Source organism: Neovison vison, chromosome 1 (genome assembly GCF_020171115.1).
Source record: "Neovison vison isolate M4711 chromosome 1, ASM_NN_V1, whole genome shotgun sequence".
Lineage (NCBI taxonomy): Eukaryota > Metazoa > Chordata > Mammalia > Carnivora > Mustelidae > Neogale > Neogale vison.
In genome coordinates, this window is record NC_058091.1 from 114,881,495 (window position 1) to 114,909,014 (window position 27,520).

The window sequence follows — 27,520 nt, forward strand, 5'->3', positions numbered from 1 at the left end:
TAGGGCTCCCCCTGCCTGCCGCAGTGCAGCTACTCCTGGCTTGAAGGCCTTTGAGGGGAAGCAGGGTTGTGCAAGAATGGCTTCACGCTCTACCAGCACCGACCGCCAGTGACGTGGAGCTTCTGAGTTTCCTCCTCCTCCAACATCAAGATAAAGTGAAAGTAAACAGGCGCTTGGAAAATTACTAGTGTTTTTCCTCATCAGAGCACACGAAAAAGAATGGCAGAGAGTTTGTTACATGCCATTTGTTTTCTGCATGGGTGTCCTCACAGCTTTCCAGAGCAGGAGCTTCTAGAAAGTGCTTTCTGTATTACTCAATCTTGAGAGCACAAACTTACATTTGGCTTTTCTGCTTCTGGTTGCTCTAAAAGGCAGAGGCGTCTGAAAGGGCTTTGTGATCCGCCTTCATTTACATTTCTATGAGAGAGATAATGTATTCTTTCACTGAAATTAGACATTTATCCCAGTCTATTCATCTGAGGCAATAACTGGTGCTTTTCCAGAGGGGAACCGGGCCACTTCCTCTGGTGCTCTTCCTGCCTTCTCGATACCCTTATCGATATTTTCCTGTTCAGGGAATTTTATTTAGGACAGTGATAAACTGCTCTTGGAGAGGAGATTCCTTACTTTGCACCAGGGTCTAAATTCAAACATCTCCATTTCTGATATTTGAAAATGAAACACAGGCTGCAGCAGGAGGGACCTGACGGTGCTTAATACAGACCTGCGGACTTCCGTCTTTGTCTCCATTTCTCTCCTAACTCTGATTCTCAAGGTTGGCTGGCTCACTCATTCCTGCTGGATTTGATTGTTGGGTGGATAATGACGTTTTTACATGGAAGGTGTCAAAGGCTGGAACCTATGAAGAAAAATGTTTGATAAATTAGAATGTGAGCTTGATGAGGGAAGGGATTTGCTTTTTTTTTACTGTTGTACCTCAGGTGCAAAGAACAGAGCCTGGCTCATAATGAATGCTCAATAAATATTTGTTGCATTAACTGGGTAAGTATTTTGCTTATCTAGAACTAAGCTATTCTCAAATACTTACAAAACCTTTTACCGATGACTGCCAGTTATACATACTTTGAGGCTAGCATATCATTTCTTCATTAAAAGGTATTGCTGTTGGCACATTCATTTAATTTTTTTTTTTTTTTTGAGAAAAGAACAACACAGGAGATGAAAAATCCAATGTGTAGTCCGTTTAACCAAAGGATGATTTACTAAATATTTATTAAGCAAGTAAAATATTGAGACAAAGTATATATTGTTATGAGGGAGATCATGCTGAGATGAATCAAATGTACCTCGCCCTCAAGATACTTCCGATGAATGTCATAGGGAGATTAGCCACAAACACATTCATACATATTATAAAGAAAAGGCCATGGAGAAGAAAGCAGTCCAGGGAGTCTGCCAGAGCTCCAGGAAGGCCGGCAGGGAAGGAAAGGACTGTGTCAGATGCATATCTGTATCCTTATTGCCTAGCAAAAAGGAGATATTCTTGTTGAATGAATGAATGAATGATCTTTTCCTGAGATTAAAATAAAAAAAAAAAAAACCCTGAAGATAAATAATATGATGTTTCAGTGGATCAGAGGAATAGCCCACATCTAGATCAGGGAGATTGGAGGAAGTCAAGGGTCATGAAGGAGGTGGGGATGAAGAGTGACTTTCCAGGTCCAAGGAATGGATTTGGTAAAGGTGTGGAGGGGAGGGACAATGTAGAGCACATTGGGGAAGAGTTTAGTAGCCAGATGTACCTTGGACAAAGTGCGGGGCGTGAGGGTGGAGTAGGTGGAGGGAGGAGAGCAGGCTGCTGGGTAGGCAATGGGAAGCCAGGGGATTCAGCTAGGGGGAGCATCCTGATCAGGGCGAGGAGGTGTGTTGAGACCAATAACCCAGCACAAGTGGGAAATTGGACAGAAGATCAGACTCCAGGCAGTGAGACCATTTAACTTTTCTGTTCCAGGTGGAATAGATCTTACTTAGAAAATGATCTTAATATAGATCTTACTTATTCCAGATGATCTTACTTAGAAGATGGGAGAGTGATTTAAAAAAAAAAAATTCTAGAGACTTGAAAAACTGGAATGGAAAAGACAGGTGGTTAATTCTACACGGTGTTGGGGGTGGGGTGGAGGTGGACAGAGGAGGAATGAAAAATGAGTCCAGCCCCAAGCCGAAGTGACTGGGGAAACGGAGCTCCTAGCAAGAGTAAGAAAAGTGGCAGGAACAGCAGGTTTTATTGGGGGTGGAGGTGGAGGTGAAGGAGAGAGGTTGGATTTAAAGTCCCAAGTGTGGAGAAGATAACCAGATGGGGTTGTCTAGTGGGCAGCTGAAAACCTGGTGGTGATTATGCAGTAGCTTGAGCAACAGGTGTTTGTTTATTTAAATGATGCTTTAATTTAAACAGTCACATTGCCACATGTGGTAAGGTGAAAATTAATTCTCCTTCCTACCCTGGTTGCCTATTTTTCTCTCTCCAGGCCACCACTCTTTCTGGTTTCTTGAATATCATGGTAGAGATACTCTGTATGTATTTGTGGTTTTATGTCCCCAGAAGAATTTCATACTTTTGTTTTTAAAGGTTAGAGAAGACTTGAGTGTCTTCGAGACAGGTGGAAAAGAACAAGAAGAAAGGTGGAGACTGAAGAAGCAAATTGCAGAGGAATTACTAAGTAAAGAGCTTAGAGCGGTAGGAGAGGGTATAGGTCTGTGGTGTAGGCATATGTAGTGTAGTATGTGGTGTAGGCATATGCTTTGGGGAGAAGAGCGGGCCCTCTGCAAAGCTAGGAAGGACAGGCTGATGGCAATAGAGATTCCTCGTGCTATCTCCCTTAGATGGCCCGAGTCTCCTTGGCCTGGTGGTGGTACAGAGAGGGACCCGGGGAGATAGCCTGGTGGCTTGAGGAAGATGGCAGAGATGTCACAGGGCCAACCAAGATACTAGAGATAACCACAGGACTGTCAGATCCAAAAACCAATCCAAAAATGTTTATTGTGATGATTTATAAAAGAAATATCACCATAGCAATGTAAAGCTATTTACAGATTTAAAAAATAAATTTACAGAAATATATCCACATCATATTACATGAATCAGTTTTACTTAAAATGTTACAGGTAGTGTTAAACAAACATAGCAAAACATAAATCAAGTTCTAAATCACATAAATGCCCTCCAAGCATGCTCAAGAGCCGCTGGAAGGTGGTTCGGAGGAAACACTGGAATATAGGATTTTAGCAACTGGAAGTAAGGACGATTCCACTACTGGTTGTAGGTGATGGGCCCAAATAAAAGTCACTTCAATTTTCAACTGAAACCAGAAGGTAACATGTAGACAAATGGAAAAAAAAAATGTGAGTTTTAAGAAAATTTTTTTACTTATTCTGGCGAAGCCCAGAGAACACAGAGAGTTGGAAATTTATGTTCTAATCCATGTGAAAGTAGTTTTAATAAAGGATGATTTTATTTGTGGCTAATTGGGCATCACACCACTCTCTTGAAGGTTACATGCCAATCAGTGTTCCAGTTTGGGGGCGGTGGTGAGGGAAAGTGTGAGGATTTGTATGGAGACCGCAGAGGTGCCTCTTGCTGCCCTGGGGCCTGCTCGAATCTTTCTCATTAACAACGCCTAGGGGGAGAACACCATCTGAAGACTTGGCACTGACCCTGGCCTTGGATGCCGCCTCTGATAAATGCTGGGCATCGTCCCTGGAGTCAGGGAGGGAATGCTTGGCAGCTGCCTGGGCATGCTTCCCTTCGTGTGGTTGCCAAGCCAAATTATACCGTGGCTGGCAGCTCTGTGGAGATGCTATCGTTTGAGACCTAAGTGTCAGGGGCTGTGGTCAAAAAATAATTTATATGAGGAAAGTAGTAAAAAACAAGTGTTTACCAAGACCTGAGAATTATTATGTAGTTTAATTAAGCAAAGGTATAGAGGGGTCCATTCAACTCATTCCTTCAAGGATGCCCCTTAAAAATCAATAGAACTTCCCTACTTTATGTTGCCTGATTTACAGCCAGATATATGACCCTCAAGTGTAAGTTACAGGATACATGTTATTAATGATTATTAATGATTAAAAATAGTGAATTTTACTAATCTGGCAACTCGTGACATTTCATGATTACAAGCCTTAAAAATTTCATCCAGTTTTTTCTTATATAGACTGCATACACATTTAAAATATCAAAGGCACTTTTAGGTTACATGATAAACAAAAATACTTCAATAGAGACAGGATTATTTATTGGTTCCTTCAGTTTCTGTGCCCATGTTGATCGTCGAGAGCCCAGTTTTGCACTTCACCTTTGGCAAATAGTGAGAAGAAAATGGCACCAAACACATTGATAGCAGCAGCGATGTAGAAAACTGTTTGCCATTCTCTAATAGTGTTCTACAGGGAGAAAGAGAAACATGCACATGAAAAAAATTTTGTTTATAGTCAGCTTTATAGAAAAGGTGGGATCACAAGACTGTTAGAACAAGTCTCATGATGAAAACAACCCAAGCTCCCTCCACAGTGAAACTGTGATATATTTGCTCAGTGGAATACTATACAGCAACTAAAATGGATGAGCTACAACAATGTAGATGCAGCTCCCTAACGAAATGTTACACAGAAGCCAGACACAAAAGAGTACGTATTAAATGACTGCATTTTTATCAAACTCGATTATATAAAAGCTCAAAATTACACAAAACTAATCCATAGTGTTAAAAGCAGGAATAGGGTCTCCTCTTGGTAGGGTGAAAGGGGAATGTCAGCCAGGAGCACCCAGAGGCTTTGCAAGAGAGGTAACGTCCTGTTTCTTGACGGGTGTTGGTTACATTGAGTGTGTGAACATTCATCCAGCTGTATACTTAGGATCTGTGTATTTCTACTCCAACATTTACTCAAAGTTCACTCAGATTTACTCAAAATAAAACATGGCATGGCTTTCAGTCATGTGGTACTAGGAAAGCAGTATGCTTGCCCATCATCTCCCTAGATGGGAGATATAAGCCAGATCAAGAAAGGATGAGTTAAGATGGGCTTTGAATTTCAAGTTGGAGGCCCAGCACAGAGAACTCCTGATTGACCCACAAAACAGGACATGGATGGGATCTGCCAGTTAAGCGATCAGCAAAACACAATTGTTTAGCGTATAATACAGTGGTATAAAAACATCAGGCAGTTAGCTAATTTCTGGGTCATGTGACTAACTTAAACAACCATTTTTTGGATTTTGCAATGTCAGTCTAACCAGAATGCTACATCTGCAGCATGGAGAAAAGAAAAAGCAAGCAGGGGAATTGGCAATGAGGAAGAAAAAGGAAAGGCACTAGGAAGCTAGTATGAGATCATTCTTTTAGGAAAAAAGGAAAATCATGGAGAAAGACAGCACTCTGTTATGCTGATCAGAGATTCATGTATTTTGGTAAAAAAAAAACCTTAGAAATCCATCTTAAATTTTAGTAACTGTTTAGATATGCTAACAATATGTTACTTATTTGTACTTGGCTCATTCTGCAAAGTTTCTGAGGCAGTGCAATAATTTTCAATTGTGAGCAATTACAATTGTAAAGTATGTGTTTCTCCTTTTTTTTTTTTTTTTTTAAGATTTTATTTATTTTCGGGCGCCTGGGTGGCTCAGTGGGTTAAGCTGCTGCCTTCGGCTCAGGTCATGATCTCAGGGTCCTGGGATCAAGTCCCGCATCGGGCTCTCTGCTCAGCAGGGAGCCTGCTTCCCTCTCTCTCTCTCTCTGCCTGCTTCTCTGTCTACTTGTGATTTCTCTCTGTCAAATAAATAAATAAAAAATCGTAAAAAAAAGATTTTATTTATTTTGAGAGAGAAAGAGAGTGTGTGTGTGCATACATGCAGAGGGAGGGACAGAGGGAGTGAGAGAATCCCAAGCAGACCCCACACTGAGGACAGAGCCGGATGCAGGCTTCTATCCCACCACCCCGAGGATCATGACTTGAGCTGAAATCAAGAATCTGATGCTTGGGGCGCTTGGGTGGCTCAGTCGTTCGGCATTTGCCTTCGGCTCAGGTAATGATCCCTGAGTCCTGAGATCAAACCCTGCATCAGCTCTGCATTGAGCCCTGCATTGAGCCCGGCATCGGGCTCCCGGCTCAGTGAGAAGCCTGCTTCTCCCTCTCCCACTCCCCCTGCTTGAGTTCCTTCTCTTGCTGTGTCTCTCTCTGTCAAAAAATAAATAAATAAAATATTTTTAAAAAAGTCTGATGCTCAACCGACTTAGCCACTCAGGGACCCCTGTGTTCTCCTTTAAAAAAAAAAAAACAATATCCTTTTAATAACATTAAACAAATGCTATGATAGCCTATCCAAATCCAGTTCAGTTCCCACTTTATAAACATTCAAGACTTTAACTGAGGAATCCACGTATTCTTAGCAGAAATACTATGATTATCCATAATAAATGAAATTAATACATGGTAGTACGTTGACTTAGGTTCCTGTGTTGCCACAGTGCTCCGCAGAGATAAGGTTAAACATTTCTGACATGTCCATATGGAGACACAGAATTTTAGGGGGGAAAAAATCACAACTTTCCCAACATCCGTTTCTATTAAGTGAGAGAACATAGTAACAAGGAGGCTTGGATTCATTCAAGTAAGGAATCAGAAATGGTGGGAGCAGGGGTGGCTGGGTGGCTCAGTCTGCCAAGTGACCGACTTTTGATTTTGGCTCAGGTCATGATCTCAGGGTCCTGGGATAAACCCTCACGTTAGGCTCCCCGCTCAATGGAGAGTCTGCTTGTCTCCTTCTGCCCCTCACCCTCCCCCTGCACAAAGGAACAAACTCTCTTAAATGAATAAATCTTGAAATGAATGAATGAATGAATGAATGGTGGGAGCAGAGAAGAAATAGGAACACTCATTGTGGTGAACACATACACATCTGAAATCAGTATATTTAGTAATAAGAAAGGTTGTAAGCATATTCTGAAATTCTTAAGGATTAGGTGGTGTTAATCTGATCACAGAGACAAAGAGAAAATTAAGTCTCTTAGAGCTTTAAGTGAGTCACTTGAAAAATATATTTCAACAGGCTTTAGATTTTTTTAAACAGAAATTTTGAGTCAGAGGTCTTTTATTTTTCTTTCTTATACACTGTGAGCCACTGGTACAGTGCTGAGTCTCTGCTGACTGATGTGGCACCACGCTGCCTCCCCGCTGGAGGTGGGACCACCCTAGGGCCCACTGCATTTCGGAGACTCAGTGCCCTTCCCACACCTTGCTCACTCCTCCAGGGCTCCTTCCCCACAAATTGCATGCGCTCTCCCCTGTCCTCACAGCACCCTGCACACTTTTTTTCCCCCTGCAGTATTCGTCACTGTACTTTAGCTATTCGATTATGTGCCATCCCTAAATGAGGAGTTTCACAAGTGCAGAAGCTTGTCATTTTGCCTTTGGATCCTCAGTACCTGCCATATTAATAGTCACTCATGAAATGCCTATAGAATCCGTGTTTGACTATTTCAGGGTTCGCTAATTCATAAGGCAGCCCTTTCCACAGAGTAGACAGCTTTTAACAGAATTTTCCTATTGTGTCCTTATTACTTCTCTTCACCTGTCTTTGTGGAACTGCCAAGAGTAAGTCACCATCTCTCGTGTGGTCATCCTTCAAGATGTGAAGACACATGCCATGTCTTCTCAAGTCTTCTGCTCCGCTCAGTGGTGATCACTTCCCCAGTTCCTTACTCATTCCCATGCGACTTCCTGATACCTCACCTTTGTGGATCCACTTCTTGAATAGCTCCATTGCCAGTTTTAATTTGTTCGAACCAAAGACACAAGTTACTTACCTTGTAAAATATCACCACTTTTAAGTACTTGTGTGGTGTGAGCTACAACAGCTTTGTTGAACTTAGTTCTGTTGTTTTGTCTAAAAACCAAGGGGTGTTCTTGGAAAATAGATTTTCCTGTCCAGTATGGCACTTACCTTTTGCTGATGTAAAGAACTGCATAAGAATAAACATTCAGAATTTTACTCTCAATTAAAATGTACTCAAATTTTGACAGATGTGCAGGCTCAAGTGAATTGTATAGACGTTTGCATATATAAGCAAATTATCTACTTACATCAGGGGTCAGACTTTTAGCAATGACAGGCCCAACCATTCCTGGAATAGTGGCAAATGTATTTGTGATGCCCAGCAGGATGCCAGCATACCTGCAGAAGACATTTTCATAGAGATTACTGTGTTACACACTGAAGCAGCTTCCTTCAACAGATAGCTGTACTACTTTCAGAACAGTCTATATTTTTGTGAATTTTCTTTTTTTTTTTTAAAGATTTTATTTATTTATTTGACAGAGAAAGATTACAAGTAGGCAGAGAGGCAGGCAGAGAGAGAGGGGAGGAAGCAGGCTCCCTGCCGAGCAGAGAGCCCAATGTGGGACTCGATCCCAGGACCCTGAGATCATGACCCGAGCCGAAGGCAGCGGCTTAACCCACTGAGCCACCCAGGTACCCCTATTTTTGTGAATTTTCATGTCTAAAAGAAATGTCTTACTAAGCTGGATTGAATATATTTAGCTGGTGAAAAACTTGCATTTCAATAATTAATAAGCATTCCAATATTACATAGGGGAACGCCATCACTGAAATGAAAATCCTCTTTATAGTGATTTAGAAAAGTGTTGAGATTGATTTTCGTACAGGGTACAGGATTGTGTTAGACAGGAAGTTTGATGTGTCTTAAGATTCTTTAGTTTTTTTTAAAAAAAGAAGAATTTATTTCCTGATTACGAAATCTATTTCATTGTTGAAAATAAAAAAAAAATTTGGGCGCCTGGGTGGCTCAGTGGGTTAAGCCGCTGCCTTCGGCTCAGGTCATGATCTCAGGGTCCTGGGATCAAGTCCCGCATTGGGCTCTCTGCTCAGCAGGGAGCCTGCTTCCCTCTCTCTCTCTCTGCCTGCCTCTCCGTCTACTTGTGATTTCTCTCTGTCAAATAAATAAATAAAATCTTTAAAAAAAAAAAAAGAAAATTAAAAAAATTTAAGAAAATAAAATTACCTTTGAGAGAATTGATATTAATACTTTGGTAAATATTCTAATTATTTTTGTTTACATGTATATATTTCTAATATACTATTATGAAATGAAATAATATTGAACTTAGCAATTTCCGATTTACTTATTCCACTTATCATGTATATGTGTATAGCTAAGTCGTTGCATACTTCCCAGAAGTAGACGAGTTTGGTATACATTGTATGGGTGTATATATAACAAAAAATGCATTTTTAATAACTCAGGGAAAGTTGATTTATTTTAAGAATAAAGCTTAGAGGAGTTGGATATTCTTAGTTATGTTTAGATGCAAATCTTTAAAGGAAGAATTCCTGCTTGTATTTGGAAAGTGCTAATGGTCTGATTTCTCCAATATATAAGGAATGTATATAAACTAAGGAAGGCTGAACGAAACGCTTACTTTCCATAAAGAAGTCATATTAAACTGCTAGTCAGGAGACCTAAAGATCCTGTGACTTCTAGTTCTACCATTGACCATCTATGTGACCTTGGCCAGTCAGTGATAGATAATTTCCCTTATCACTCATGGCTTCACATGTAACGTACCTGCTGCTCCCATGTGAGTCCCCCCAGCACCCACCAAGTACACTAAAACATTATTTTTGAGTATAACATACATATGGAAATGAACACAAACCGTAAGTGCACAGTGTGATTAATTTCTATAAAGTGAACAGAATCATGTCACTAGCACCCGGTCAAAAAACAGAATCTACTGGAATAAACATTTTTTTAAAAAATATTTTATCTATTTATTTGGCAGACAGATCATAAGTACGCAGAGAGGCAGGCAGAGAGAGAGGAGGAAGCAGGCTCCCCGCTGAGCAGAGAGCCCGATGCGGGACTCAATCCCAGGACTCTGGGATCATGAGCCAAAGACAGAGGCTTTAACCCACTGAGCCACCCAGGCACCCCTGGAATAAATTTTTTTTTTTTTAAAGATTTTATTTATTTGTCAGAGAGAGAGAGGGAGAGAGAGCAAGCACAGGCAGACAGAATGGCAGGCAGAGACAGAGGGAGAAGCAGGCTCCCCGCCGAGCAAGGAGCCCGATGTGGGACTCGATCCCAGGACGCTGGGATCATGACCTGAGCCGAAAGCAGCCGCCCAACCAACTGAGCCACCCAGGCGTCCATCCCTGGAATAAATATTTTTAAGGATATTTTACACATGGCTGAACTGCCTCTAAGACTGTATAAGCTTTAATTTGAATAATCATAATTTTTTGAGGTCATTCCTACTCTAAAACTTACGAGGATGGCTTAATGCTTGCCCTTAAGGAGATTATTATCATTTGCCTGATGTGCAATGGCCTCGCCCTCCCTGGTCCATCTACCTGGTCTCACTACCCAGTGCTGCAGACTGTGTCACTTCGGATTCCGACAGCTCCCACCCAGCTGCTCCCATCTGCTATGCTCATTCCTGTTATCCTCCCTCATACTCTACTCGCTGTCTGAAATCCATATTCCTTCTGTCCAGACCACTTGCTCAGCACCTCTTGCGCGAAGCTTCCTTTGTCTAGTTCAGCTCACACTGAGCCCTGTCTTCCCAGAACTTTATTACGTCCTTAAAGCCAGTGCTATGGGTTCTAGGAGGTAATTGTTCTCTAAGTCAAGTTTGCTAATTCAGATTCCATAGTCTCACTGCAAAGTCGTGCTTTATTTCCCTTTATTATTTGCAGGGCGAGCACATATATGCTCGTTCAGTACATGCTGACCAGAGAAGTGGCACGTGACCCGCAGTTGTTCCAGGCCCTGACCATGGAACCCCGGGGCACTGGCTGTGCTGGCTGCCGGTGATGCTTTGTCTCAAGACGCGAATACTTCTCTTGGGTACCGGCTCCAAAGCGTGCTGATTCCTGATCCAAATGGAACCACACAGTATGCAACCTTTTGGATTACATATGGGGTTTGCTAAACATCCCAGGGATGCCTGGGTGGCTCAGTGGGTTCGGCATCTGCCTTCGGGCTCAGGTCATGATCCCAGGATCCTGGGATCGAGTCCCGCATTGGGCTCCTTGCTCAGAGGGGAGCCTGCTTCTCCCTCTGCTTGCAGCTCTCCCTGTTTGTGCTTTCTCTCTGACAAATAAATAAATAAAATCTCTAAAAAAATAAACAAATAAACATCATCCCAAGTTGTTGTGTGTATCAATAGTTTATTAGTTTTTTATTGCTCTCTCTCTTTAACTGAAGAAGCTGGGATTTTGTCCTATAGACAGTCCTGCATTCTGTTTTGTGTAGATTGCATCCCTGAGATACCATATAACATAATCTTACATTCCCTGTATTTCCTGTATCCTGGTCCTGATAGTATCTAGACCACAGATCTCAGAGCATGGGTTAGAGTTAGTTTTGATATTTTTAGCAAAAAAAAATTTAAAGATGATGGTGGAGTTAAAAATTGGTGAACTAAGTAAATGGCATTTATAATTTTTTCATAAAAGTCATCTAGGTATATACAAAGTCCAATTAGAACTTTTGTTTTGAGGGGCACCTGGGTGGCTCAGTGGGTTAAAGCCTCTGCCTTCGGCTCAGGTCATGATCCCAGTGTCCTGCGATAGAGCCCTGTGTCAGGCTCTCTGCTCAGCGGGGAGCCTGCTTCCTACTCTCTCTGCCTGCCTCTCTGCCTGCTTATGATCTCTGTCAAACAAATAAAATCTTAAAAAAAAAAAAAAGAACTTTTTTTTTTGAGAGTGAGAGCAAGCACAAGCAGGGGTTGGAGGAGTAGCAGAGGGAGAGGGACAAGCGGACTCCATGCTGAACACACAGAGTCTGTCATGGGACTCAGTCTCAGGACCCTGAGATTATGACCTCAGCCAGAATCAAGAGTTGAGGGCAGAACCGACTGAGCCACCCAGCTGCCCCAAGAACTTTTCATTTTCATGAAATAATCAGTATTATCATAAAATAAAATACAATTCTGGTCCAAATTAAAGAAGCTCAGTATTTATTAGTCCATCCGGTCTTATTGTGGGGTACTATTATTTCTAGTAGTATTTAGGATCCAGTGTCTTGGCTGCAGATGACTAATCTGCAATTTCTCTCCCCATTTTCCTTGTGGACAAGTGCCTGATATGGACTGAACTGTGTCCTCTCAAAATTCACATGTTGAAGTCCTAACTCCCACTGTGACTTCTTTGGAGCTACAACTTTCAGGAGGTAATGAAGGTTAAATAAGTGTAGGGTCTTAACCCAATAGGATTGGTGGCCTTGCAAGAGGAGGAAGAGAGAGAACTCACTCTATCTCTGTGAGGACTGACCAAGGAAAGGCTATGTGAGGACACAGGGAGAAGGGGGTCATCTGTAAGCAAGGAAAAGAGCTCTCACCAGAATTTGACTATGCTGAGACCCTGATCTCCAACTTTGAGCTTCCAGAACTGTGAGAAAATAAACTTCTACTTTTTTAAGCTCTCTGGTCTGTGGCTTTCTGAATGGCAGTTGACTAATACGGTGCCTAAATAAAACATCCTGCTGAAACCAAGTCAATGATCTACAACCATCACACATTTTTATGTTCAAAACTCGTTCATACTGGATACAGTAACAAAAGCGTACAGCACAGGTCTTTTTGGCTTATGCCCTTTAGGGAGTGTATCTTAAATTAACCAAGCTTGGCAGAACATGTCTTTTTCTTTTTTAGTTAAACCATTAACACCTTGGCAGTAGGAGGCACCAACTGCAATGTTGCCAGGCCTTTTCAGTGACAGATATTAAGTGCAGACGAACGCTGTGAAATCCTAAATGTCAGCACCAAGAAACTCATTCAAGTATTTATATTACACTTGGCCAGGCAGGGCCATGAAAGATGGATGACTGCTGGGGAAAAAAACATGTTGTACAGACCCAGTCTGTACTCTGTGCTGGTGCAGTACTAGCGTGCTCTGGGATTAATCTTTAAAAGTCTCTCCAATTCCTGTGTATCTGGGCAACAAAATTATCCACAGAAAATCTATTTTAATCTAGAGAGGAAAAGGCTTGGAAAATACCACAAACACATCTTTATGTTAATAGGATTACTGATTGTGTATTGAAAAACCTATGTCAGGCGTGGCTCTAAGTATTTTACACATATCCCATTTTATTTTTTTTTTATTTTTTATTTTATTTTATTTTTTTTTAAGATTTTATTTATTTATTTGAGAGAGAGAGACAGTGAGAGAGAGCATGAGCGAGGAGAAGGTCAGAGAGCGAAGCAGACTCCCCATGGAGCTGGGAGCCTGATGTGGGACTCGATCCCGGGACTCCAGGATCACGCCCTGAGCCGAAGGCAGTCGTCCAACCAACTGAGCCACCCAGGCGTCCCAACACATATCCCATTTTAATAGCAAAATCCGCTCCATAAGGTAGGGATTCCTATCTCCATACTACAGATGAAGAAAGACTGTAAAATGTTACCCAATTTGTCTGACTCCAAATCAGTACTTAGTAATACAAGGTTATAATCTGTAATGCTGCCTGAATAATGCTGCCATAGTCATCACCGAATTCAATCTATAGGAATTATCAGTTTTCTTGAGCTTGATTTTTCACCATAAGCTCCAGTGCTGAATACTTAACAGTCTGTGGCCCTCAAATATTCTTATTCTAATTACCAGAGCGTTATCTAGTGTATGGGCATTCAGTTGTTACCAAAGAAAAAGCAACTAAGCAACAACATGGTCAAAAGATAGGTGATCCTGGGGAGCCTGGGTGGCTCAGTGGGTTAAGCCGCTGCCTTCGGCTCAGGTCATGATCTCAGGGTCCTGGGATCGAGTCCCGCATCGGGCTCTCTGCTCAGCAGGGAGCCTGCTTCCCTCTCTCTGCCTGCCTCTCCATCTACTTGTGATTTCTCTCTGTCAAATAAATACATACAAAATCTTTAAAAAAAAAAAAAAAGATAGGTGATCCCCCAGTTAACCAAGACACGGAGAACTAGAAACAACCTAGCATCCTTTGAAGGAAGAAATTCTAGTTGGAAAATAAAAACTGCAAGCTCTTCTGAAGGGCTGAATCAAAATGTAAGGGAGGGAAATCATTTTGACTTTGATGAGATGACCTTATATTTGTATAGCGATATATTTTTAGAAGTTACATATGCTGTTCACATATATACATATATTGACTACTACTATATATCTGGAGGTAAGTATATGGTGCACATCTGTACTTACCAACTTCTACAACTACTTATTGAAATCATTTATGTTACTAAACTGTTTGGTTTCATACTATATCTAGATAAATGTCTTTTTTGACTTACAATTCACAGAATGCCAGGGCTAGAACAGGGTCTTCAAGATATGAAGTTCAACCACTCAGCTGATGCCTGAAGCCCAGTTCCAGGATCCTGTTTGGCCATTATCCAGTATATGCTTCAGGATGTGACCTTACCATCCTCCCAAACTACCAGAAGCTTCTACAGATGCAAACAGGGACCATATTACCTTTGTGTTTGTGTCTTCAACATTTGGTAGAATGCCTGGGTACAGTGTTTGTTAAATGACTAGATCCTTTAATCCACATGCCATGACACTGAAATTTAGTAATTACACACCCACCTAATTGTACATCCAACTCATCTTTTTCCAACTTCTCTAAAAGGTTATCATGGGAGATCTACTTGAAATCCTGATGTACCATATTTATTGTGTTCCCTCTCTGTATGAGGCTAAAAATGTTGAGAAATTAGACCATTTTGCTCTTTTGGCTATTAATGATCCAATGGTTAGTCCTCAGTAATCAGACTTTTCTTTTCCAAGAGCTCACCAATCAGCCCTTTATTATTTTACTTGGATTGATTTGTAACCCTGGTCATGGGACCTGACTCAAAGTTTCCCAGAAAATAATAGTTTATTGTGTTACGTGCAAATGCACTTATTATAATGAGCTAAGTGTATAAGCAAGTGTATATGTGTTCTATAATCTTATAAGGCAGGTACTATGTGTGCATGTATATATATAAATATAAATATATATACACATATATATTCCCCCTCCCACCTTCCCAGAAGTTCCTGCCAGATTCCAGAGCTCCTGAAGGACTGAAGGTACCTGATGAATCCTGAATTACATTTCAGCTCCATGAAATGGAGTGGGTGGCTCACTACCTTTTTTCTGGCTAGCTGGCTAGTGAGCCAATTTTATGTTCCTTACAATTTTTACTTCTCATATTTATTTACTTAGTTTTAAAATAAACTCACATAAACTGAGGCAACCAGAGTATGTATCTGTTCTTGGCAATGAGTTCTTTTCCCTGAGTTTTCAAAATAACTACTAAATGAAGACCAGTTTTTAAGATCTTCAAGAGACAACCTGATGTAGCAGAAAGATCCTTGAATCACGTTGCTGAGACCTGGAATCAAATCTCAGGTCTGCCATTTCCTAGGGGTGACTTTGGAAGCCACCCAACTCCTCTGTACCTGAATTTCTTCATCTTCAAAATGAGTTCTTCCTGCTCACATCTCCATGCGTTGTAGAGGACATTACCAGTGGCCTCCTCAGCATCCATTCCCATGAGGTTTGGGGGATACTGACTCCTTCACCTCTAACTTTAGGGTGGGTGCTAATTGTCCTAAAGTCAGATGGTATTCTCTTGGCTGTAGGGATTGGTTCAGGGGTGGTTATGTAACTTGCTTTGGTTCAATCAAAATGAAGCCTAGGACTTACTATCATGGTACAGAGAGAAAAAGATTCTTTTCTTCCTTGACCAATGTGAGTAAAGAAGCACGCAATTCTGGTAGTTACTGGCAATCATTTCATTGTGTGATTTAAGAAGCACACCCAGTCCCAGGGTAAAACTAATATCATGAAAGCTAGAGAGTGGAAAAGAAATGAATCTTTGGTAATATTAGTGGACAGCTGATGTCAACTCTTGTCTGAAGCCAACTGTCACTGGATTTTATGCTAAAGTGAATCAATAGACTATGCTATTTAACCAGCTTGAATTAAGATTTCTATTACTTCAACTAAAAGCATCTGAGAGATAACACAGTCTAGATATCTCGTGCCCAGACCCTCAATTCCCATATCCCATATTAATCAACCCTCAGCTTGTTAAAATCTCAAGCCTAAAATCTCAATCCTACAGCACATTTTCAGTCCTACACTTGGGCTGCTGAATACCACTGAAAGAACAACTCTGTAAAATAGAGAAGTACAAAATTCATCTCCAATTGCCTCTGATCCTTGTCAATGCCAAAAATCCCTTCAATGAGTTTTTATTGACAATTTTCCCCGGTAGCTAGTTTGAGCTTTTATGATTCTCAAATCTTTCTTCTTCACCTATCTTCTTTCTTAGTCTCAGCAATGAACTTGAGTCCCATGTCACAAAGAAATCAAAGACTGACAGTTAAGATTTTTCAATTAGTTATCTACTGCTACACTATAAATTACTTCAAACCTTGCAGCTGAGGACAACAAATATTTATCCTCTCACAGTTTCTGTGGGTCAGGAATGTCGAAGTGGTTTAGCTGGGTGGTTCTGGGTCAGATTTTCTCATGAAGTTTCAGTCATGTTGGCTGGAGCTGCATTACCTCCTTCTAAGCTCACTCATGTGGCTGCTCGCGATGGCCTTGGTTCTCCCCAAGTTGGCCTTGCCGCAGAGCTCCTAAGTGTCCTCCCTACATGATAGATGAGTCATCTGAGAGAGACAGAGAGCAAGGAAGCTGTTGTGATGCCTTTTAATGACCTAGTCAGATATCACTACTTTTGCCACATTCACTAGAAACAAGTCACTAAATCCAGCCTACACCCAAGAGAAGGGGAAATAGGCTCCATCTTCCAAAGGGAGAAGTGTTGAAGATTGTGTGGACATATTTTGAGTCACTACAATTCCCATGTTCTCATCTCACTCAACTCAGAACTTTTCTTTAACTGAACCCACCTTACTACCTTCCATTTCTTCTTATTTGGAAGGTAATCCCTCTACTTGGACTCTGAGTTTCATCCCTTCCTGACATCTACCAACCACTAGTTGTCACTTCTTCCTTTCAGCTTTAACCTTTCCTTGTTTATTGGACTTCTTTTCTCACTGCATTTACAACCTGGGTCTGTTTCATCTTAAAAAACAAAAACAAAAAAACAAAAAACCCCAGTCAATCTTCCATCAATATGTGTCTCTCTTTAGTTTTTTTCTCCTTCCCTTCATAGTTTATAGTTTTGAAACAGTTGTTTATTGGCAGTGGTTCTCAAATTTTTAAAGTCCATGAAAACCACCAGGAGGAGCAACAAAATGCAGATAGATTCTTTCCCTAGCCCTGTGATCTGTGATTCTGCTTTATTTTTAAGAAGCACTCCTGATGATTTTGATGTGGACGGGCTAAGGATCACACTTTTGAGATCACTGCTTTATCCTGACGGTCTTCACTTCCTTATCTTTCCATTCATTCCTTACATCACTGCAGCCTAGCGTCCTTCTCCTTGTTCTACAGAAGCCTTTTCACCAATATGTTCAATGAACTTCTCCATCTGGAGAGGAACACTTTCATTCTTGCTTTACTTGGCTTCTCTGTGGCATCTGACACTGTTAATCAAGCCCTCCCTTTGGGAATTCCAGTCTCTACTTATTTTCCTTCTCTTTCTCCTGTTCCTTCTTTTCAGTTACTCTTGCGTCAGGTTCTTTCTCTTGATGAATTCCCAAGATTTTCATCATTTCCTGAGTATTTTTTATCCAATTCCATGGCTTTACCTACAACTCATATGTTGTAGATCTAAATCTTTTATTAGATTTACATCTGAATCTTTAGATGTTGTAGATCTAAATCTTTATCTCTTATCCAGAGCCCATTCTTGAAGATTGGATGATCTCGGCTTTCTTTCTTTTTTCTTTTTTTAAAAATTTATTTATTTATTTGACAGACAGAGATTCCAAGTAGGCAGAGAGGCAGGCAGAGAGAGAGGAGGAAGCAGGCTCCCCGCTGAGCAGAGAGCCCGATGTGGGGCTCAATCCCAGGACCCTGAGATCATGACCTGAGCCAAAGGCAGAGGCTTCAACCCACTGAGCCACCCAGGCGCCCCGATCTTGGCTTTCTTGACAACACATTCTTGATTTTCCTTCTATCGTCCCTGTTGCTCTTTTTTAGTTTCCTTTTCTAGTTATTTCCCTCTTTCTTTGTTTTCCAAGATTCAGTCCTGGGATCACTTGTCACTCTCTCCCAAGGCAATTTTTGTCTTTCAATGCTTTAAAATGTGTATTATTATTCCTTAATTTTCAGTTCCAATCCAAATGCTGAGATCCAGATCCATAAATCCTACTGCCTTTAACTACTATTTTCTAGATGTTTTCATAAATATCTAAAATTTAACATGTCTGAAATGTTTATTTTCCTCCAAGACTCTTCCTCCTTCAGGTATCCCAGTTCCAATAAGTGGCACATCCATCTATCCTGCAGATACAGAATGCCTGGAAATCATCACGTTTGATCTCTCCTTACTCTTCAGGTCTAATCTATTGTCAAGTCCCATCTATTGTATGGGTGCCCTTATAGGAAGAATGAGAGACACTGGAGCTCTTTCTCTCTCTGCACACATGTGAGCATGCCTTCAGACACATGAGGGAAGTGCCATGGGCGCATATAGCAAAAAGCAGCCCATCTGCAAACCAGATAGTTCTGACAAGAAACTAAACATGCTGGCACCTTGATCTTGGACGTTGAACTGTGAGAAAATAAATCTCTGTTGTTTAAGCCACCTAGTCTATGGTATTTTGTTCTGGCAGCCTGAGTAGACTAAGACACACACTGATTTCTTTTCCTACTCATATAAATTCTTCTCTCAGGAACACTATTCCATTTTTGCCTGGCTAACTTATTACTTTTAAAATAATTTTTAAAAAGATTTTATTTATTTATTTGAGAGAAAGAGAATGAGAGAGAGAGAGCACAAGATGAGGGAGGGTCAGAAAGGAGAAGCAGACTACTGTTGGGAGGGCAGCCAGATGCGTTACTTGATCCTGGGAATCCAGGATCATGACCTGAGCCAAAGGCAGTTGCTTAACCAACTGGGTCACCCAGGTGCCCGTGCCTGGCTAACTTTTTTTTTAAATTAATTATTTTTATTAACATATATTATTTGCCCAAGGGGTGGCTAACTTAACACATTCCTTAGACTTTAGCTTAAATGTCATTTCCTCGGGGCGCCTGGGTGGCTCAGTGGGTTAAAGCCTCTGCCTTCGGCTCAGGTCATGATCCCAGGGTCCTGGGATCTAGTCCCGCATTGGGCTCTCTGCTCAGTGGGGAGCCTGCTTCCCCCACTCTGTCTCTGCCTGCCTCTCTGTCTACTTGTGATCTCTGTCAAATAAATAAATAAAATCTTTAAAAAAAATGTCATTTCCTCAGACAGACCTTCCTTTACTCCTTCATCCACATTATATCTCTCTCTTGTATTCTCTCATTTTTTCTTCAGAAATTTTTTTTTAATCTGTGTGAGCCTTTCGTTTCTACCATCCTAGACAAAAAACTTCACAGGCCAGGGCTGTGTCTGTTAACATGGCTGGTAATTGGCAGGTATTTGATAAATATTTGTTGGAAGACTGACTTCTGACTTATCATAATATATTACAGTTATTTATTTTTGTACTGCTTTTTTCCTGAACTAGACTCATCTCGTTGCACACAGGAGCTGTGTGTTATTTTTTGTAGTGTCATGGAGAGCGAGCTCAACAGACATGTCTGTTGTAGGAGGGACAGGACTTGACTAGACCAGGGCCTTGCAGCTGAAGATGCACAAGAATCACTTAAGGACCTTAACATGCAGATCCCAGTTCAGCAAGGCTGGGGTCAGGCTTGAGATTTCTGCACTTTGCACAAGCTCCCCCGCAACGCCGATGCTCCTGGGCCGTGGGCCACACTTGGAGTAGCAAGGAATGAATTACTGTAAATCCATCCTAGTTCTCACTTTCTATGATTCTATAAACGACATAATGGAACAATGTCATTTTGTTTAACTCACTTCAAGAGAAATCCCTTCCAGATTCCTTCTCTAATCAGTAGCATTAAAGAACATATTTCAGTTCTTTAATTATTTGCTATTTCTTTGAATCCTTTCTTGGGTAATCAGTCTTTGTTCCTACTTTATAAATCTCAAATACATGCCTCACGTCACTGTGCAGCAGTTTGGTTAGGCTTCTTCTATTCTCTGTCCCTCAGAAATGACATCTCATTTCTTTATTCCTTCAGTTTCAAGGGGCTCTTATTTCTGTTCTGTATCGGATTTTTTTTTTTTTTTTTTTAATTCGTGAGAGATAGAGAGAGAGAGGGAGGGAGAGGGAGGGAGAATCAGACTTCTTGTGGAACCGACATGGGACTCAATCCCAGGACCCTGGGATCATGACCTAAGCTGAAGGCAGATGCTTAACCAACTGAGCCACCCAGGCGCCCCTGTTGTGTTTGTATCAGATTCAGATATTTTTTTCCTTTCCTTTCTTTTCCTTTTTTTTTTTTTTTTAAAGATTTTAAGCACTTGAGAGAGAGTGTGCGCAAGCATGAGTGGGTAGGGGCAGAGGGAGAAGCAGGCTCCCCGCTGAGCACAGAGCCCTATATAGGGATCCCATGACCCTGGGATCATGACCCAAGCCAAAGGCAGATGCTTGACACTGAGCCACCCAGCTGCCCCTGTATCAGATCTTTCTAATTATCACTAAATTGAACAAAGTTTTCTTGAAGTTAATTCGCTTTTCAAATTCTTCCTTTCTTTCATCATTATGTTAAACTACTTTTTTTTTTTTTTTTTTTACTATTTCATTTATTTACTTGAAAGAGAGTGAGAGAGAGTGAGAAGAACAGGAGCTCGGGGAGGTACAGAGGGAGAAACAGATCTCCTGCCGAGCAGAAAGCCCTATGGGGCTCCATCCCAGGACCCTGCAATTATGACCTGAGCTGAAGGCATACGGTTAACTGACTGAGCCACTCAGATGCCCCTAAACTTTTTTACTTCTTAACTCACCAATAAGTATACTCAATAAGCATTTCCTATCTTGTAAGTTACAGAAAAATTCTTCCCCCTGTTTTGATTTTTTTTTTGACTAAAGACTTTGGTATATTGTAAACAATTCAACATTAGACATTTGGTCTCATGATAAAACCAGAGATTATTCCTTCAACAAATGTTTACTGAGCACCCTCTATGTGACAGGCATTGTAATAAAACTTTCATGCATGGGGGTGCATGGGTGGTTCAGTGGGTTAAAGCCTCTGCCTTTGGCTCAGGTCATGATCCCAGGGTCCTGGGATGGAGCCCCGCATCGGGCTCTCTGCTCAGCAGGGAGCCTGCTTCCCCTACTCCTCTCTGACAGCCTCTCTGCCTACTTGTGATATCTCTGTCAAATAAAAAAAATTAAAGAAAAAAAACAACAACTTTCATGCATGATCAATTTTGGGATGTGAAATATTACATTCCTAGATAGGATAAGACATATTTAGAGTTTTCTTTTTTTTATCACAATAGACTTTTTACATACAGTGTAATATTTTTACTATTCTGATTATCAGATCCTTATACTTTAAAAATGTAATTCACCATTACATTAAAAAAATGAAACATTTTATATTTAAGTGGGATTAATGTAATCTTCTAGTTTATGAATAAAAATCACATGAAACTATACAAGAGATGTTTGAACTTCAGATTTAAACACTGCCAAGACTGTAACTATTGGGTTTAATAATTAATAACATCTATTTCTGGTTCTGAAAGTTTAAATTGATTTTAATTATATGAAATACTTTGACAATAATTAACTCAAGAAGGTACCACTTTCTCTGTAAAATGGGTGGCTATTTAGTCAGTATATAACCAATTATTGTTCTTACAAATTTCTAATTACCAACAAAAATATTACTGTCTAAGGCAAGTAGTTACCATTGTTAGTTAAATAAACAACTGCCAGATCCAAACCGTATAAAAGAATGACAGGCTCCATAGGCTTATGCAGTTTAACTTTTGTTAGAATTCTAAATTTTGAGGGTCCTTCTATCCCAAGTATGTGATTAGATTAGCAAGGTATAAATCAGTAAGATAAAGTAATATGCAGTCACATATTGTTAATGTAGTTAATTCCATGAAAGAATTATGTGAAAGTAAATTGATATATAAAAAAGTAAATAAATAACATAATATCCATAAAGTATAGCTAAATATTAAAATATGTCTATTTAAATTATTTTCGGTAGGAAGTAGAGAAGTTGAGAGGATAAAATATCTTTATAAGTAAAATCTTATTTAGATATACTATTTCCTTTTATTCCTAATCTCAGAAAATATTGTATTTCTAACCTCAATCTCAATATTATTGTCAATATAAATTTACATAGTACCCTGTGGAATTCACTATTATGCAGATACTTTTTTTTTTTAAAGATTTTATTTATTTATTTGACAGAGAGAGATCACAAGTAGGCAGAGAGGCAGGCAGAGAGAGAGAGGAGGAAGCAGGCTCCCTGCTGAGCAGAGAGCCCGATACGGGACTCGATCCCAGGACCCTGAGATCATGACCTGAGCCGAAGGCAGCGGCTCAACCCACTGAGCCACCCAGGCGCCCTATGCAGATACTTTTAATATTTATGTATGTATGTATGTATGTATGTAAGCTCTATGCCCTATGTGGTGCTTGAACTCATGATCCCAAGAACAAGAATTGCATGCTCTACCGACTAAGCCAGCCAGGTACCCCTATTTCTAAAATTTTTTTAAGTAAGCTCTACACCCAAGAAGGAGCTTGAACTCACCACCCTGAGATCAAGAGTCACATACTCTACTGAGCCAGCCAGGGGCCCTTAGCTACCTTTTAGAGCTATTTAAATACATATAATGTAGTTGATATGTGAACTCAGCTTTAACCCATACATTGCTCTAATTAACAGTTATGATTACGGAAATAAGGTGATAACTAAACAAGTAAACTAGAATTAAGAAATAATAACATCATAATAAAAGTAGTGTACATTTAAAGCTGTCATCTTTTGCTACTTTGTGGAGGAAGGCATCCTTACAATTCACTCTAGAGAGATTTTCAAGTCTCTGCTGGTACCTTGATAATTCTATGAAGGATTGAAGGATCACTTCAACATCCCAAAGATAAGAAAATAAAAAACAAGGCTTACTATGTGCTATTCAGCATACAAAAGATGTAAAAGAAATAATTTGATAAAATCGCAGACTTTTGTGTTCTATTTTTTTTCAAAGATTATCTAAAGGTTTTTTTTTTAAAGATTATTTATTTATTTGACAGAGATCACAAGTGGCAGAGAGGCAGGCAGAGAGAGAAAGGAGGAAGCAGTCTCCCCACTGAGCAGAGAGCCAATTCAGGGCTCAATCCTAGGACCCTGGGATCATGACCTGGGATCATGACGAAGCAGAGGCTTTAACCCACTGAGCCACCCAGGTGCCCCTTTTGTGTTCTATTTGTAAATAAACCTTTGTTTATTTACAAATAAAGTCAATGCTTCGAGTGATTTCTAAGTAGTAACTAACACCTGCTTAGGAGAGGCAATCTAACTTAGTAATGAAGGCATATGATCTCTTGCCAGGGCCTTGGTTTCTAAACACCACTCTTCACTGAAAGGAACCAGCATTCCTAGGAGAAATCGCTGATCCCAAGGTATTTCAAGGCAGGGAAGATACAAAATGAATCTGGAACATCTAGTTGTTTCATCAATAAAGTGGTCAAAGAAGAAGCAGGGTGCGGGATGGTGAAGGAGTGTGGGGAATGTTGATAGGCTATAAGACCCAGCTTGGAGGGACACCTATAGCTAAATCTGAGATAACGTGAGCATAAAAACAGATACGGACAATAACGGATTATAACTCATCAAATAAATTAGGAATCTCTGAGTCCACACTGATGATAGATAAAAAAGTGGAGGAGGAGGGAAAATCTTCCTTACAAAAGAACGCCAACTGATTATATGTGGAGGGAAAGATAGGGTAGAAATACCACGTTTTTGAAGTCACATGGTAAAACTGGTTTGGTGTGGATCAACAATGGGTACTAAATCTAAGCTGGCGAGGAGGGTGATGAGAAGGATGTTTATATGATCTCCAAGCATCTTTCCAGAGATGCCTTGTTGAAGGGGGAAAAAGTAAGTAGTTATGGGGCGCCTGGGTGGCTCAGTGGGTTAAGCCGCTGCCTTTGGCTCAGGTCATGATCTCAGGGTCCTGGGATCGAGTCCCGCATCGGGCTCTCTGCTCAGCAGGGAGCCTGCTTCCCTCTCTCTCTCTCTGCCTGCCTCTCTGCCTACTTGTGATCTGTCTCTGTCAAATAATAAATAAAATCTTTAAAAAAAAAAAAAGTAAGTAGTTATTAGAGAAACTACAACATCTTGACTGGGTGATCAAAATCAGTATTACCAGGGGCTTCTGGATGTGATTCCCTGAGGTCACAGGCCAGTGAATCTGGTCAGGGATACATTATCTGAATCTAATCACTACAAGATATGAGAAAAATCCAGAGTGCAAGCATTCCAGGTATATAGACAGGCATGAGCATAGGGCCAAAGGTGGAAAAGAATGTGTGTGTGTGTCTCTTGGGGGATGCTTTTTGAGAATAAAGAGTAGTTTAGTTCACCTGGGGCGAAGTACAAGTTAGACGAGGCGGGGGAGAGAGAAATAAAATTATAAAGGTAAATTGGGACCATAATGTGGAGGATTTTCCATGTTGGTTGTGGATGCTGTATTTAAATTTAATAGAGAATATAAAAATTGATTTTATTATATAATACTAAAGAAAGAGCATTAAAGAAAAGTGTTGACATACAATGAAATCAATACCTAAATATTTTTTAAGAAAGAGTTTTAACATGGTGCTAAATGTGAAAGGCTGTTTTCATTCTTCCATTCATGCTCTTGATTGAGCACTGACCAAGACCCAGCACAGGGCCAGGTTCTGGTATGGCTGGGATCAAAAAGGTGGACTTGGCCCCTGTGCTCTCTGTGCTTATAGTTCCAGAGCTTTTGCTTAGGTTACTTTTTATATCAAACGGTTTCTTGGTCCAGTGCCTAAGTGTTGCTGATTTTCTTCCTTGGTTCCCCACTGTTAAGGGTATATGTAGCACTGAAGTTCCTAATTCCTTGGTATGGTTATATAAATCAACCACTCAACAAGTATGGACTGGGTGTGCCTCTCCTTGTGCAGAAGCTGTGATATGAATGTATAGCCTGTCTTAGTCTGATAAGTTTACATCCAAATTGGGGAGATAAGAAAGAAAGTTGCATTTAAAATAATTACAAATCAAGGTAAGGCAGTGAATATAAATGCATCTAGCATAAAATTATAACTGGAATGCACTGAGAAGAGGAAGAGAAGAAAGTAGGAATTAATGGTCTGGAAAGGCCTAATGAAGAGCTAGGGTGTGAACTAAGAGGGGTGCAGAGGGGTGGAGAGGAAACAGCACTGCCACAGGGGCTGAGAATGAACCTTTAGTAGAAGGCGCGGCAAAGTGGCAGACAGGATTCAGCAGGGAGCTGGGCACACTTATAATCTGATCTATGGTAACTTCTCTGACTTCTTCTTCTTCTTCTTTTTTAAAGATTTTATTTACTTATTTGACAGAGATCACAAGTAGGCAGAGAGCCAGGCAGAGAGAGGAAGGGAAGCAGGCTTCCTGCTAAGCAGAGAGCCCAATGCAGGGCTCTATCCCAGGACCCTGAGAGCATGACCTGAGCTGAAGGCAGAGGCTTAACCCACTGAGCCACCCAGGTGCCCCAACTTCTCTGACTTCTTACTTAAGGTACTTATTGAAGGGGCGGGAGACTGAGGATTAATAAGAATCATAAAATTCTGTGGTAGTCAATTTGGGAAAAGAATTTGGGAAAGGGTTAAACATGGTACAGGACGACCGATATTTTCTCCAAAATATCATTCATATCCATTACAAATTAAGCACATCAAATCTTCTGGGGTAAAATATTTACATGGCCCCTCCTCTACCTAGTCGACTGGCACAAATGAATCCTAGAAGTACGTGGCCCAAAGAATATTTCCAGAGAAGGAGTTGTAAAAAAAAATTCTGGACTTAAAGGTAAGAAGTTTAGGTTCAAGTTTGGGCTCTATCATTTATTAGCTATGTGATGTAAGAAAATCACTTAACTGCTCTGAATCTTTAGTTATAAAATGAGTTAAGAATATCTATCTCATTAGGAATGCTTTAAGGATAAAATGAGGTAATGTTTGTGAAAGTGATTTATAAGCTATCAAGTGCTAGACAAATATATTTGCACATAGGTAAGATAATACTTGGACAAATAACTTGGTTTGGTCTTGGGCAATTCATCCATCCAACTAAATGCCCACCATGTGCCAAGCCCATAAGCCTTGGGGATGGTAAGACAGCATCTGCCTTACGAGTTCCCACTCTAGCTGGGTGGACAGACACAAGTTATCATGTGTTATGTGTAATGTTTTTGTTGGAAACTGTGTATAGAGGTGATGACAGTTAAAATTTTAAATTTAAAAAGAATTTCATGTGTTAATTACTATATAAACTGAAATCTTGTTTAAAAATTTGTTTTTATTCTTTTTTTTAAGCCATTTTATTTGAGAGAGAATGAGAATGGAGTGGGGAGCAGGGGAGGGGGAAGGAGAGACTCTTAAGCCAACTCTGTGCTGAGTGCGGAACTGATGTGGGGCTCCATCCCCCGACCCTGAGATCACCACCTGAGCCGAAACTGAGTGGATGCTCAACTGATTGTGCCATCCAGATGCCTCTTGTTTAAGAATTTAAAGTCAGGGGCACCTGGGTGGCTCAGTGGGTTAAAGCCTCTGCCTTCGGCCCAGGTCATGATCCCAGAGTCCTGGGATCGAGCCCCGCATGGGGTTCTCTGCTCAGCAAGGAGCCTGCTTCCTCCTCCCTCTCTCTCTGCCTGCCTCTCTGTCTACTTGTGATCTCTGTCTGTCAAATAAAATAAATAAAATCTTTAAAAAAAAAAAAAAAGAATTTAAAGTCATTCCTAGAGTAGTTAAATTTGTAGAGGAAGAAAGTAGAATGGAGGTTGCCAGGGGTGGTGGGTGGGGAGGTTAGGAGTGGGGAGTTCGTGTTTAATGGGAACAGTTTCAGCTTGGGAAGATGACAAAGTTCTAGAGATGGATGCTGGTGATAGCTGCATTCCATCTTCACACCTGAATGTAGTTAGTGCCATAGAACTGTACACTTAAAAATGGCTAAAATGGTGTTAAATGTTAAATGTAAATGTACTTAACATTAAAATGTACTTAACATTAAATGTAAATGTAAAATGTAAATGTACTTAAACATGTACTTAACATGTTAAATGTACTTAACCACAATTAAAAAAGAATTCAAGGTCAATCATAGCCAATTTTTATATTAGTACTCACGAAGGAGCAATATCCAGATGGTTGATGCTAAATCCAGAAGAGCAAAAGCCTCCCAGTGTTGTTGATATGGTTAGGAATGCAACAGCCAATGAATAATCACAACCTATAAATCCAGCGGCTACCAGGAATATCGCAGGTCCAATCATTCCTGGAGTTAAA

General features: G+C 40.5%; 1 protein-coding gene across 4 annotated transcripts in view; it reads right to left on the reverse strand.

The window, feature by feature from the left end:
- Positions 1-742: 742 nt before the first annotated feature.
- SLC17A5 (solute carrier family 17 member 5) overlaps positions 743-27,520 on the reverse strand; it is a 54,338-nt gene continuing 27,560 nt past the window's right edge. For 2 of the 4 annotated variants that reach the window (XM_044254649.1, XM_044254642.1), the window contains 3 exons: positions 27,362-27,509; positions 8,101-8,191; positions 2,971-4,404 (listed from right to left, as the gene is read on the reverse strand). In XM_044254649.1, coding sequence (XP_044110584.1) covers positions 4,267-4,404; positions 8,101-8,191; positions 27,362-27,509 — 377 coding nt within the window. In that variant the 3' untranslated portion in view covers positions 2,971-4,266. Of the gene's footprint in view, positions 860-2,970; positions 4,405-8,100; positions 8,192-27,361; positions 27,510-27,520 lie in introns of those variants that run through there. The other 2 variants (XM_044254632.1, XM_044254657.1) reach the window with 2 other exon arrangements.